Here is a 14,342-nt window from a genome sequence, read left to right as displayed (position 1 = left end):
TACTCTTATGAAAGAAAAACAGTAACAAATAGCTAGTCTGGGTAGAAAGTCTATGTGAGAAGATGCAGCTCTCAATCTGAAATATCTGGGAGGAACATTCCAAATAAGACACAAAATGTCACCAGCCTCTCTCTCTAATGACAAAATGCTGGTGCTGAGTGACAGGGCTGAGCAATACATGTATGCCTACTGTAAATCATATTTACATTTCCAACCTCTGAAATCATGGGAGTGTCGCGCTGATATCAGTATCTTCTAGATGTTTAAATAAGGGATCTGTTGGAAAATATGAGATTTTTTAAAATGGGGGATTAAAAAAGAAAGATCACAAGAAAAAGCAATACTAAAACACATACAGTGCATTTTAAATGCCCCAAAGGAGAACTTTAAATGCCCCAAAGGAACCATTAGTGGATCCCACCAGCAAAATATAGCCACCCACCAGAGGTTTTGTTGGAGAGGATGAAAATAACTCTAATTGAATAGGAAAATCTAATTTATCCACATGTATGTGACCATTTAGAACCAAATCAAACAATTTATTTTGAAAAAAATTTTTTTGTTAATTCCTATGATTTTGAAGTAAACTGAGCATAACAAACTCAATCATGAAATTATTAGCTTTACTTGTAATGTCAGGGTTAGTGTGAAAACTTGCCTTCAGTGGTATCAATACTTCTTTGGTTGAACTTGTTCAAATACAAATTCATATGCACTGTGATACACCTCTAATGTGTATTGAAAGTCCTCAGATTGTTACAGGGTTTGCCTAGTGCCTAGTTTTTATGACTATTCTAGCCAGTTCAAGGCAGGCTTCCAGTATGAGCAGCACATACTATATCCAGACATGAAATGAATGCCATAAAGGAAGCCCCTGAGCCCTTCTCAGTAATTGAAAGGGAGCTGGAAGACTCCAGGGGGTGAAGATTTGCGCAGCATTGTGGCTAGAGACCTGGGGTATGGAGAGAAAGGGAGATGGGAACCAGAAAATGAATGAGGGGAAGTGAAATAGGCACATTTCCAGACAGAGACAGTTTATTTACAAACATGAATCAAAACAGATTTATACTTTCCTAACTCCACAGTGGATTTTCGTCTTACAAAAGTAGATTGGCTACCAAAATCCTTCATAAAATCTGCCTTCCCCTTTGCAGTGAGAAATAAGCAAAAAGTCAAAGGTTAAAAGATCATGCACAAAATATTATATTCCCAAATATAATTATACAAGTCTTTAACTTCTTCACAAATCAATGATAAAAGATTAACTAACTTATACTTCACTATATTTTGTAGCACAGATTTTTTTCATCATATATTTATGTTCACATTTCACAAACATTATAAAAAGACTGTCCACTTCTTTTCTTAAAATGGGAAAACAAAGCCATAACACTTAAAAAATTCAATTTGCAGAGCATAAACTTTTTTTTATAAGAACAGAACTTAAAATAAACTCATTTCAAACCAAAATATCTTCAACATAAACTCTGTATGTTTCCCAAAGGAATTCTTAGCGCTCAGATTTTGGTTGGTTTAGCCTGTCTTGTGGGCTTCCCTGGTGACTCAGTGGTAAAGAATCTATCTGTCACTGCAGGAGATGTGGGTTCAATCCCTGGGTCAGGAAGATCCCCTGGAGGAAATGGTTACCCACTCCAGTATTGTTGCCTGGGAAATCTCATGGACAGAGGAGCCTGGCTGGCTATAGTCCACGGGGTCACAAAAAGAGTTGGACATGACTTAGCGATTAAACAGCAATAAGCCTCTCTTGCATCTAGTGGTTCTTGTGTATCATGATTCCCAATTATTATCCCAAGGAAAACTTCAAGCAAGGTGGGATACAGTGTAAGTCATTATCACATACATAAAGGCTTTATTTTTGACCTTGTCACATGGCTTGCAGGATCTTAGTTCCCTGACCAGAGATCAAACCCAGGCCAAGGCAGTGAAAGGGCCAAATTGTAACAATTGGACCACCATGGAATTCCCAATATAAGCTTTAATGAAACTTGAGATGCTTCAAGTTTCATTCATTCAAGTCTCAAGAAAAAGACCCCCTTTTTCTTTCACTCCCTCTTTTCATCTGAGAGAGCCCTTTGGAGACCTAGAAGGGCTGGATTTATTGTCTGTAGTTACTACAAAATTTGGCTCACAACTTTGGGGGGAAATGCCGTTTTAAGGAATTTTGTGCGTGTATTATATTTTCTTTGTTTCCCTAGAGATGGATAACCTCAAAATAAGATCCAAATATTGGTTCCTTCAAATGATGTAAAAAAGAATAGTATTAAATGAGGAGGTTAGCTATCATAGAATAAGAACTAAAGTTCAAGTTTTTTAGGAAAAAAAAAACTGATCTTGCATATGTCTGTGTATATGAAATAATGACCTACAAAACAAAACACTGTTGAAGAAGAAGCCAATACAATTTGCCAGTCTGACAAAATGGTTGGAATGTATAATTGGAAGATACCTCATAAAGTTGTTCAATTCTCTGATTTTAGAGGACAGGCAAAAAAGGCCCAGAGATGGTAAATGACTTGCCTGAGTCCATTAGCAGGTTAATCTGTATGATTATTTTTATACACACAGGCACACACACATATACTCACTGTTGCATTTACTTCTGTACATAAAATGCTTGTAACTTAAATAATAAATGAATAATAAATATGCAGATTCTCATTTGTTATTTCATCCTCATAAGTAGGAAATACCTATCTTCCAAATGAGTAAAAAGGCTCTACTTTCTTTCCACTGGTGAATTTACTGTATCAAGGCTTGGCTGTATGTCTGCTTTCTGCAGTGCCTGAAAGAAGCACAGATTGGAGCAGTAGGAAGAGTGGCAGGAAGGAGCAAAAACATAGTCAAGTCGAATCAGAATTGGAGCTTCTTTCGGTGCCAAGGATGTCCCACTGGCAGTGAAGGCTTCACATGAAATGAAACTTGGTCTACTGCAACTTCAGACCTAGCTGGAAGGTGATAATGAAGGGTATCACCACAAGAGTATGAAGTAGCTCCTCCAACCACAGAGAGCAGAAATGACCAGTGCGTATCTCATCTAAGTTACTGAACTATGAACTTAGATGACTTTACTAGGTGTAATCATAGTGTCTAATTATTTTAATTTGTTATGCATATAAACATCAAAATATTTAGGCTTTATATTCAATATATAATAATATTAATAGCTATTTTACCTCTTTCCATAAAATTATTTGTGGATATAATTCTAAAGTCACTTTTTTAAACCTTAAGGTAGTTTTTTTTTTTTTTTAAAACATCATTATCTTTAATATTCTTTACTGACTTTATCCTGAAAAATCTTGTCCAGCTATATATATATTAACATTAAATAACTTAAAAAAATAAATGATACATTATATATACCAAAATAGCCCCATTTTAAAGCTACACAAGTGAAAAGGTTGAGTTTTCAAGAATAAACTAGACCCTCTAAAGGCATTTTTCATATTTTTAATATTAAATGTATCTTCTTCTCTGACTATGCCAAATATATACACACTATTCTTAGTAACTTATGTCAGATGTAGCCATTATGAAAACATTGGGTTGGTTCACTTGTCTGTTTTTACTTGTTTTGTAAAGGAACATTTATTCTAAATCTAAATAAATTTGCTCCCAGATCTCCCCCAGGGAGATGGCATAACCAAAAAACAACGGTGTGCAAATATCCAGTGCATGCAACCTCATATTTTCTAATAATAGTGGTAGAAAGTAACTTTCAAGTATTATCATAATCCAACTGGACTTATAGATAGCTATCATATAAATTAACACGGTAAAGGAAGAAAGTCATTTGAGAAACTTGTCCTTGCTAGAACAGCTTTGCCAAAATTCCCATAGGAAACAAAGCCACCCATCCATAAAGAACAGAGGGCATTTGGTACCCAGCACTGACCTTGAAGTACACATATTTAACACTGCTCTGAAATCAAAGTAAACTCTAGCAAGTTGAAGAAGAGCCCACATTTTCTTTACTCATTAAAGGTCATCCGCAGTGGGTAGAATTTCTTCTAAAAAGAACTTGACGGAGGCAAGTCCCAAGCCGAATTCCAGCTCCTAACCCTGCTGTCTGTAGCTGTGGGCATTAGTAGCAATTTGGTTAAAACATGAACAGAGAGACTGGCCCACTTACAGAACAAGATTCAGATGTTTCTGCACTCATGTTACTCAAAAGCATTTCCTAAAATTAAATTAAAATGAAGTCTGCAGAGAATAGAGATTCCATAATTCATAAGTAATGAGAGGAAATTAGTCAACTAAAGAGTCAATGTCTTTCCAAAGCAGGTGTAGGTCGTCAGCAGGGGCTCAAGCTTTTCAGAAATCTCACTCCTTCACAGGTTTTGATCCAGCCACTTGATGTAACTATTCCTAGTCCGAATTCCCACTGAGAAGTTGGTTGGCCAGCTGGTGAAAATCATGCACCCGTGGAAGCCATCCTCAAAGTGATCCAAGGTCACCTCCACACCCGCACTCTCCAAACGCTTTGCGTACATGATTCCGTCATCTCTTAGGACATCGTGCTCACAGGTCAGAATATAGGTCTTTGGGAGGTGCTGAAGGACCTCCTGGTCTGCGATGAGTGGGGCAGAGCGGGCATCCAGCAGCTGAGGGATCTCCTGGACAATCCTGGAGTTGCCAGTGGTCTGCATGACAGGCTTATAGTTCTTTGTGATGGAAGTGGGCAAAAGGGATGTCCAGTTTAGACGGGCCCTGAGGGCAGAAGCCTCATCCACATCCAGTGACGTGTGATTGTTGACTATCATTGCCTGGACAAAGTCATAGTTGCCGTTGAAGTAGTCTACCCAGTACTTCACCATGACATATCGGGGCAGAATAGGGGTGTTCATATTTTGCTGATAAGAGGGTGTATTAAAATCTAAAGCTTGAAGAACTGGATAAATTAAAGCTTGCACTTTGAGCTTGTTTTTTAGGTTGGTATCTTGATTAAACTGGAGAAGAAAAAGCAAACACATTATTTCATTTCACTTTGAATGGCCACCACCATCACCACCACTCTTCAAGCTGTTGGATATTTACTAAGAAAGGTGTGATGTTTGCAACTCATACTTTTGAGTGAACATTTCAAAAGTACGTGATCTCTTAGGTCTTTAAACACCCATCAACACTCTTTGTCTATCCTTTGGCATAATACTCATCATGCTGGGTGTTATGGATAGATAGTTTTGTATTCCCAAGAAAGGCCCAAGAGGCAGTGCCTTACTGGGGAGAAAAAACTAGTCTGACTCTTCCAGAGAACATGGGTATGAAAAGCTAAATGAACAGATGATGGGACTCCAAAGTCTTTTAATAGGACCTCAGGGTCTCTCCTCTGATGAGCCTAGAGTCCTCACGGTTGGTGAGAGGGAGGGAGTTTCAATCATGCTGGCAGTGCACCTTCCATTGTACTTCACGAGTGTGTGTCTGAGAGTGCAACTGAGATGGGAAGGTGACTGAACCCCTACCACTGCAGAACTCCATTCCCCCAGGTCTCCCTGCAATGCAAATATATTGCCTCATTTTGTAATTCTAGAGTCTAAAATGATATATTTTTTACATAACATCTAAAAGGCAGCTAACTAGGTCACTGTGTTTCACAGGCTACTAAACAATCTTCAAGATAACTTCAGCCAAACAATTTTGTTTCTCAACAGACTTTAGAACCGTATCTTGAGGAAAGATGTAGTTGCTCTGTAAAAGCAGTTCTTAATACATGCCAATAACTGTACATACATCATCTCACTAAGTCCTGGCAACAGCCTTTCATTCAGATGGCACTATCTTCATTTTCCTGAGACTTGCCCAAAGCTGCACACCTCCCCTAGGGGGGCCTGGATTCCACCCAGTTCTGTCTGGTTTTAAAGCCCATGATTCTCTCTGCAGTGCACCAGGACATGTGGATAGCAAACCTACCAGTGCCAAGCAGAGAACTGAGTTCTTTAATTACAGTGAAAGAGAAGAAATCAGGACATCCCACAAATGAAAAGGCAGATGCTATTTGAGAATGCCAAAAGAAATTTGGAGGTAAGAAGACAAAAATGCTATTCTTAAATTATTTAACCCATTAGAGGGAAAAAAAAATGTACTTATCTTTGAATTTATACAGCTGCCCCAAATTTGGGATGCCATTAGAGCTAGACAGAATTTAACCAAGTAAAACTCAGTGAGTGAGTGAAGTCACTCAGTTGTGTCTGACTCTTTTTGACCCCATGGACTGTAGCCTACCAGGCTCCTCCGTCCATGGGATTTTCCAGGCAAGAATACTGGAGTGGGGTGCCATTTCCTTCTCCAGGAGATCTTCCTGACCCAAGGATTGAACCCAGGTCTCCCGCATTGTAGGTCTAGTAGACGCTTTACTGTCTGAGCCACCAGGGAAGTCCCTGAAGTAAAACTCTGATTAACATATATTTTAACATTCAAAGTGCCTGAAGCACTTAACTTAAAAGTTAACATTTAACTTTTTCTTTTATATTAACAAACACTTTTAAATTTTTAAATTTGGCTCAAAGTTTAAGGAAACAATCTTAGCAATGGAAACATAAGCAAAAATACTCTGTTTTTCAAGTCCATCATGGAAAAGAGCAGAGAAAACTTAATTTCCAGGCATATCCCTGAGGGGCAAGGGTAGGATGCTAAAATGCTAGCTTTCTTCTCTCATTAATTGTAACCAGGGCCTTTCCAAAGACTCAGAGATGACACTTCTTTCAATGATCCATTTTCCTACTTCAGAAAGATCTCTGAGAAGTTTCCAAGTGCAGTCATCTCAATACCTTGGCCCCTGAGTAACCAGCCTACCCGGCTAGACCTTTGCCATACCTAGTGGACACGTGCTGTCTGCTGAACATTAACATGCACCCTCCTTTCACCAACACCTCAGGCATCTCTGTTACCTGTTGGCCCAGGGCAGCTGCCAAATTCCCACCAGCACTGTCACCAGAAATGCCGACTCTCCCTGGGTCAACTGAATACTTGTGTAAGACTTCTGGCTGCAGGAAGTACTTCGTGGCATGTACAACATCGTGAATTTGCTCAGGAAAATAAACCTTTGGAACTAGCCTGTATCTGTGAAGAAAACACAAAGTCTTTACAGGCCTTTTAAAGGTTAAAGGGAAACTGGTTCTTTTGAAGCCATGAACAAACAAGTAAGGAATTATAATAAATATAAAAATAAACCATTTTCATATAATTCAAACGCTTAGTTTAAAAAATGTAATGATTTTGTCATATATATATATAGCTGAGTTCCTTCGCTGTTCACCTGAAACCATCACAACATTGTTAATCAGCTAAACCCCAATACAAAATAAACAGTTTACCAAAAATACAATGATTTTGTAATAGTAATTTTTTCTATCAGTCACCAAACCAAACAAGCAAAACAAAAATCTACAGCTGTCACCAAGGAAGATAACAAAACTTTGAAGTAAAACGCAGATGTTGATTATTAAAATACCAAGAGAACCATAGCAGATTCTGCAATACTATTTCTGGAAATCAGTGTTCCATTCACAACACTTCTGGGTTAGAAGGTGACTCGGCAGCACTAACCACTTCATTGGTCTCATGTTTATCGAGCTCACATGGTATTTTTCATGACTTATGTGATAAATAAAATCGTACTCCAATAAAGAGGTCAGGCCTTCCTGACATTAAGCCCAAGCAATGTGTTTGCTCCTTGGAAGGTTGAAACTAAAATGTCAGCTGTCAGCCAGTAAAAGGGAAACCAAGTTTCCAGAAGGCCCATGGCAGGCCCTCTGGGACACTTCTGAGGCTTCTTCTACCACCTTACTTTTCAAGATTAGAGTCTCTTTGGGATTCTACTCTGTACACTTAGTTAAGACTGATATTCCCTAAGAGCCCCAAGAACCTTGGTTTTGTCAAATGCCCCTCTTATAATGTCATCTTATGAATCCATTAGTAGTCTCAGCTTGTAGCATCCCAAGGTCTCCACCCTCCTTTCCTTGTTTATTATTTCTCACTCATCCTTTAAGTTTTACTTGAGAGTTTGCTTCCTCCAAGAAGCCTTCCTTGAGTATAACTCCACTTGCTTCTGGGGCTGAGCTGGCAACCATTCCTTGATAATTCTATGTGCTGGGGTATATTGCTGTTTATATTGCCTCATATTAGCATGACTTCTTTCTGTATTTCCTCTTAAGAGTGTGTTCTCTGATATCAGGGACTGTGTGTTTCCAGTGTATATTTATCAATGTGCTGAGCACACAATCATCCATCTAGTAAACCATTTTTGAGTATTAATATATCTTCATTTTGCAAATGAAACTGAGGCATAGAAAGCTATTTAACTTGTAAAACAAATCAAACACCAATCAAAATCAGGTAGGATAGAAACCAATTAATTAAAATCTAATAATAGTTAATACTCAAGTCCTTTGATTTCAAATTTATAATTAGCATATTTATTCTCAGAAATTAGTTTTTTCTATACTACTCTACATAGGCCATTCATTTCCCCCATCTAAATTACAGATATATAGTTAATTAAATATCTTGACATTCTGGGAATTCCCTGGTAGTCTGCTGGTTAGGATGTCATGCTTCCATTTCAGGGAGCACAGGTTCAATCCTTGGTCAGGGAACTAAAATGCCAAAAGCTACACAGTGCAGCCACCAAAAAAATCTTGACATTCTGTGCAGACACAGATCAACAACACAGACACAATCAGATAAACAAATATTTGTGAAATACTTGATAAATAGTGAATGTATGTTTTGGTCTTTCAGGAATTATGACATTTTAAAACATAAAATGCAATAAGAAATCCCCTTAGTGGTTGCCCTGTAACAGATAAAATAAGTTTTCTAATTTCTTTTCTACTTTTCCATCTGTGATGATCAAGTAATCATCTGAAATTATTTTTCTCCAGGTGATTTTCACAGTGCCTTAGTGAAGCTCCCACATCTTTGGTTCATTTATTAATAACGGGTGATAGAAGTAGGAGTACACCACTTTGTCCAATAGGTGGAGTCATCTCATATGAGTCTATTTACCATCAGTTCTGGGATGAGGTTTCAGTTTTTTAATTTCATTATTACCAAATGGAATTCTTAATTCTTTCAATGAAATAAGAATAAATGCACTTTATGACTCAAGGTGTGAAAATAAAGGCTGTTTTGTCTCAGAAAGATGCCAGACAGCATGAGAGGCTGTCTTCCTGGTGGCCCAGGGGGTGAGAACATATTTTGTTATGTTCTGAACATACATGTGAATCAAATGTTCAGATGTTGTTTCACAAAAGATCTTAGTGACTTTTGAACCAAGAGGAACTTATAATCTAAAAAACATTCTATTGCCTCAAATCTTATGAGTTGATTAATGGCTCTAAGTTGCTTCAGTCACGTCCAACTCTTTGTGACTTCACAGACTGTACCCTGCCAGGCTCCTCTGTACATAGGATTCTCTAGGCAATACTTGAGGGGGTTGCCATTTCCTCCTCCAGAGTTGATTAATAACTGGCTCAAGCAACAGAGTAAACAACCTAGTCCTCTTGGTTTCCTTGGTCAGTCTCCTAAACTGCTCCTCCCCTTATCTTTGTTCATTCTGGAAACATTCTCTAGTTTTAGACACCAAGAAAGGATACTATTTTCACAGACTGAAGAATGCAGTGAAACTAGATATTTCTGAGGTCACCTAGTGTAAGATGAGCCTTCAAAGTAGCTCAGAATTGACCTGAGAAGCATCACAATAGTTCTGTAATAGCATTACAGACACAGAAAACTGAGAGTCAGGAGGAAATTTATGAGCGGTATACTCAAAGAAAGCATGCATAGATACATGTATCTGCTGCTTTTGCTCAAGGCTGTGTCCCTGCAAAGTACTCAAAGAGGATTCCGCCTTTTCCCTCCCCAGTTGTATTGAGTTAAAGCACCTGATGAATTTGTGGCAAATACAGTCTCAATTTGCCTAACTCAGTGAAGGATAGATGACTCTGCAGTGTTTAGCTTCTGTCTACCTATTACACCACGTGCCTCCTACCAGAAGAACAAAATTTGGTGTAAACTTGAGAATGAGGTTTACTCAGTTTAATGAATATGTACACTCTATAAAAATTAACTTTTTCCTGCTCACCAGGTGCTCTACAGAGGTTTCACTCAAATCTCAGAGCGAATCTGTGGGTTTAAGGGTGTGAACATGCAGCTCAAAGGGGATGCATAACCAGCCTACAACAGCTAGTAAGTGGCAAAGCTACAATCCAAATTTATACCCCACATGCCTCATCCTTTTAAAATATTCTCATTCTTCAAAACCCGCAGACTTCAAATGTACCTGTGTGTTCTTATTACCTCGTCAAAGCAGTAAATTCTCAAAACTGTAGATTTCTCACATCCCAGAACTTCTCTCATGATTTCAATGTTTTTGTGATATTCTCAAAACAAATCACCTGAGACAGCGTCTGGCCCATGGTACATCTTTAATTATCCATACATGATAAATCTTTAAATAAATTTAATAATTTAATAATGATATTTTTATTCATCCCAAACAAAATTTTAATTTTTATCCCTTTTATGTGTAAAATCTGTCATTATAGCAGCAGTGTTATAGTAGGGGAAATATTAAGCCATATACCTTTAAAGACATTAAAAAAAGAAATTGTTCCTTAATCACCTACTCTTCAGGCACGTCTCCAAAGGCTGTCTGTAGGCCCTGCATAGCTCAGAGTTTCTCAGCTCTGTATGCACTTTAGGATAATCTTGGGAGATTTATAAAAAACAAAACATTGAGGTTTGAGCTCCTCTACAAAACATTCCATTTGATCTGAGGTGGGGCCCAACATATCTGTATTTGAAGAAAAAGTCCTCCAAGTGATGCCAGGGTTCTGAAATATCACTGAATCCAGCCGTACCATCAGTATCCTCTGAACACATCTTCCTGTTCCTGTTCCCAAAGCATTGATCCCTCTCTCCATCCCATGTGCCCTTCACCCAGCAATTCCATATCAAATGTTCCCATTCTTTAAATCTCATCTCAAATGCAGCTTCCTCCATGAAAACTTCTAAGAGCCCGGCCAAATGCAGCTCTCCTTTTTTGGAGCCCTCAAAGTCTCTCTTACAATAAGTCATAACAGACATGCCAGCTTCTAGGAATAGACAGAAAGTCATAATTATGTACTAAAGTGGTCCAGGTATAAGCAGTGCCATTTCCACAATCTATTAATTCATTACCTACTTTATCAGTGAGCAGAGAGATGGAGCAATGCTCAGAAAGACTGACAAACTCCTTAAGTCAAAGGTAGATACATGAGTCCAGAGTTGAGGGGGACTCTGGAAGTGGAATCCCTGAGTGACACTAGTGTTCTGAGAGTGTTATAAAGTGCATTATTCCTCAAAATAACCTGGCCTGGAAACACCAGGACAGCCTTCTGCAGTGGGCAAGGACACTGAGTTCTATTCATGCAGTGCCAGGCGGGTGAAAGGTACACATGATATTCTGGAACAAAATTCTACTCCTGTTTGATTCAAGAGGAAGACAAAATCACATTCCTTTTTTGCCTTCTGCCCCCACCTTTTTTTCCCCCTTTTTACTGTCTCCCAAGAAGAGCTCAAGAGATTCATCTTGAGAACTTGAAAAATGTTAATATTTTGCTCAGTTTTAAAGAACCTGTATGTTTAGCAGGGGTTATCTGAAACAAATCAACGATTACACTCTTACTGTGCTGTTTGAGGGAGACAACTCCAGAGGAAGAATCTGTTTATTCTTCTAGTAAGTAAAGCTTCCTTTCCTTTAGAAGAATATATAATAAAATTTAAAATAAAATTATGAAACACTGTGAATAGGTAATTGTTTCTCTTTTCATTTGTGCAATAATGTTTGTGCATAAAGGTTGAGGAAGCATTTTCCTTTCTGTTTCTTCTCTCAAAATTGCCTCCAGAGACAGCTTTGACTATCAGTCATTCAGCAAGGGAGAGCTGAGCTTAACAAAAACTTGGTTGATTGGACAATAAGTACATTCAAAAGAACTGACAGATGTCAGGATGTATCACCAAAATCCTAGGAGTGACTGATCCTAGAATTATGATACATTCAAACAATGTGATTCCCTAATGCTGTTTACAAGTTAAGGCTTCTCTATGGACACAGCTGGGAGATTCCCAGCCTCCCTTCCCCCATTCAGATACAAACCTTGCCTTTAACCTCAAGGGGCACTGAAGAGCCAAGCAGTCCCTCAGGGGGCCACTGGAGCCCAAGTAGGCTTGGTACAAAGTCCCTCTGACCTACTTTCTCTGTGATTTCAGAAGTTAAACTGAGCTCTGGGCTCAGGTGTGGGTGGAACTAAGCTTCCCTACCTTACTGCTTGTTTACAGCACAGGCTTTCTGTACAGCTTCACCCTCCTCCCTACAAATTCTAAAAGGCCTAAACCACAAGAGAGAAACCAGTGGATTTTTTTTTTTTTTAAGTCAAAAACAGAGTCAAGAAGACTTTACCTTAATATGTCTAAAAAGGAGACATTCATTAGTTAATGATTGTTAAGGATCTAAAACAACCTACTTTTTAAAAAGAAACCACAATATCTTTCTGTAGCATTAAACTGTTTGTAACACTGGCCTTTAGGTTTGCTAATACAGTGGCCTGGACTGGGTAAAAAGAAAGTTTGGGACAAATCTTCCCTTTCTTAGAGGGAACCCTCAAGAATTCAGTCTGCCCACCTTCCGGGGCTGCCTGAGTCAGGGTGATACGTGAGGATTTCTCCACTCAGGACAGGGAGGAAGAGCAGGAAAAGGAGCAGAGGGCAAGTCACAGTGAGGTGACTGTCACATCGTGTCTTTCACAGTATCTTGTTTGAACAACTATCAACATGTATGTCTCATTGTGCCTCCGAGAGGCTTTGTGATTTTGTCAGCTTGCACTCATCTAATCTTATGGATGAGGAAAACAGAGTCATAAAAGTCCCATTGCTTATAACTCTGTTAGCAGCAGACCAAGATACACATTCCAGCTTCCTTTCTGTCTACTGAGCAACGTTCCTCTTTACAGCTCTGTCAAGTTTTAAGTTCTCTGTGCATAGTGCTACCTGATATTTGGTGGATGGGAAAAGGTCTCCATCAACACAAAATAGAAAGTTTGAGTGTAGCAAAGACTTAAGCAAAACACAACTTGAAACCATTTTTCACAACCAAAAAAGCTAGAATTTAATAATATCCAGCATAATAATACTTTGTTATTACCTTACATTTTATCTTTTTGTAGTTGAAGTACAATGACCACACAATATTATATTGTATGTACAACATACTGATTTGACATTTATATATATTATGACATGATGACTACAATAAGTCTAGTTACCATTTGTCACCATACATAGTTAATACAATATTGCTGACTATATTCCCCATGCTGTACATTAGCATCTTATCTTTCAAAAAAATTAAATATTCCTTCTCCCTGATGTTTTATGGTTTTAGTATTGTGTTTCATTATATAAACTGTAGTTAAACTACACTGAAGTTTATGAAAATAAGCTTATAAACATAAACTTCCCTCCCAGATTATGTAAATGAGGATACATCCATGTATTTTTGATATTATAAGGTGAACTCTTTCATTTACTTCACAAATACTTAATGTGCTGCTGCTGCTAAGTCGCGTCAGTCGTGTCCGACTCGGTGTGACCCCATGGACGGCAGCCCACCAGGCTCCCCTGTCCCTGGGATTCTCCAGGCAAGAATACTGGAGACTTATTGTGCAATTATGTGTAAAAATAGCATAGCGTTATTGAAGCTACTGAATAGAAGTCATGGCCTATTTTTATGCCTTGAGATCTTTATCTACCTTGTTAGATAAAGATGAAGTTGTTAGATCTGTCCCCAGAATCTTGAGCCAATACCAATGATGTTAACTCAGGAGTTCCAGCTCATGGTTGTGCTTCATATGAAGTGATTTCATCCTCAACCCTTGCCTATCAGCTTCCTCAGATTATATATAACCTTCCAGAAGGCCATCCCCACACTGAAACAAAGCCATGACATCACTACCCACTCCTGTTAGCCTCAAGGATAAGGAGCAGTTGTGTCCAGACAGCCTCCCTGCTAGGAGAAGGAATTCCAAGAGAATCAAGAGTCCACCATATTTCTGAAGGCTCCCAGGTATACACCCATATTTCTTATTTTCCTTAGTTATTTCCAGAAGCATGAGTCCCTCCATTAGTCACCTCTCATGTTTCATTTCCTTAATGTTCTCATCCTCCTCCTTTCCTCCCAATCCCTCTCATTTCCCCACTTTGTACTTCCATGACCAACTCACTCTTTTAACTAGGTTCTGCTCATCCTTAGGAGTGCAATTCAAACCTTCGAACTAGGTAAC

At 38.5% G+C, this 14,342-nt stretch overlaps 1 protein-coding gene across 2 annotated transcripts in view; it reads right to left on the bottom strand.

Moving 5' to 3' along the window:
• Positions 1–1,017: 1,017 nt before the first annotated feature.
• NCEH1 (neutral cholesterol ester hydrolase 1) overlaps positions 1,018–14,342 on the bottom strand; it is a 63,935-nt gene continuing 50,610 nt past the window's right edge. The window contains exons 4-6 of one of the 2 annotated variants that reach the window (XR_009494065.1): positions 6,909–7,080; positions 3,917–4,970; positions 1,018–2,966 (exon numbers count right to left, since the gene is read on the bottom strand). Coding sequence is in view for 1 of the 2 variants with exons in the window: in NM_001123034.1 (NP_001116506.1) it covers positions 4,353–4,970; positions 6,909–7,080 (790 nt within the window). In the remaining variant the exon portion in view is untranslated. Of the gene's footprint in view, positions 4,971–6,908; positions 7,081–14,342 lie in introns of both variants that reach the window. The other variant, NM_001123034.1, reaches the window with a different exon arrangement.

This window comes from Bos taurus, chromosome 1 (genome assembly GCF_002263795.3).
Source record: "Bos taurus isolate L1 Dominette 01449 registration number 42190680 breed Hereford chromosome 1, ARS-UCD2.0, whole genome shotgun sequence".
NCBI classification, from domain to species: Eukaryota; Metazoa; Chordata; class Mammalia; order Artiodactyla; family Bovidae; genus Bos; species Bos taurus.
Note: the sequence above shows the minus strand (reverse complement) of the source record. Positions and strands in the feature narration are given on the sequence as shown.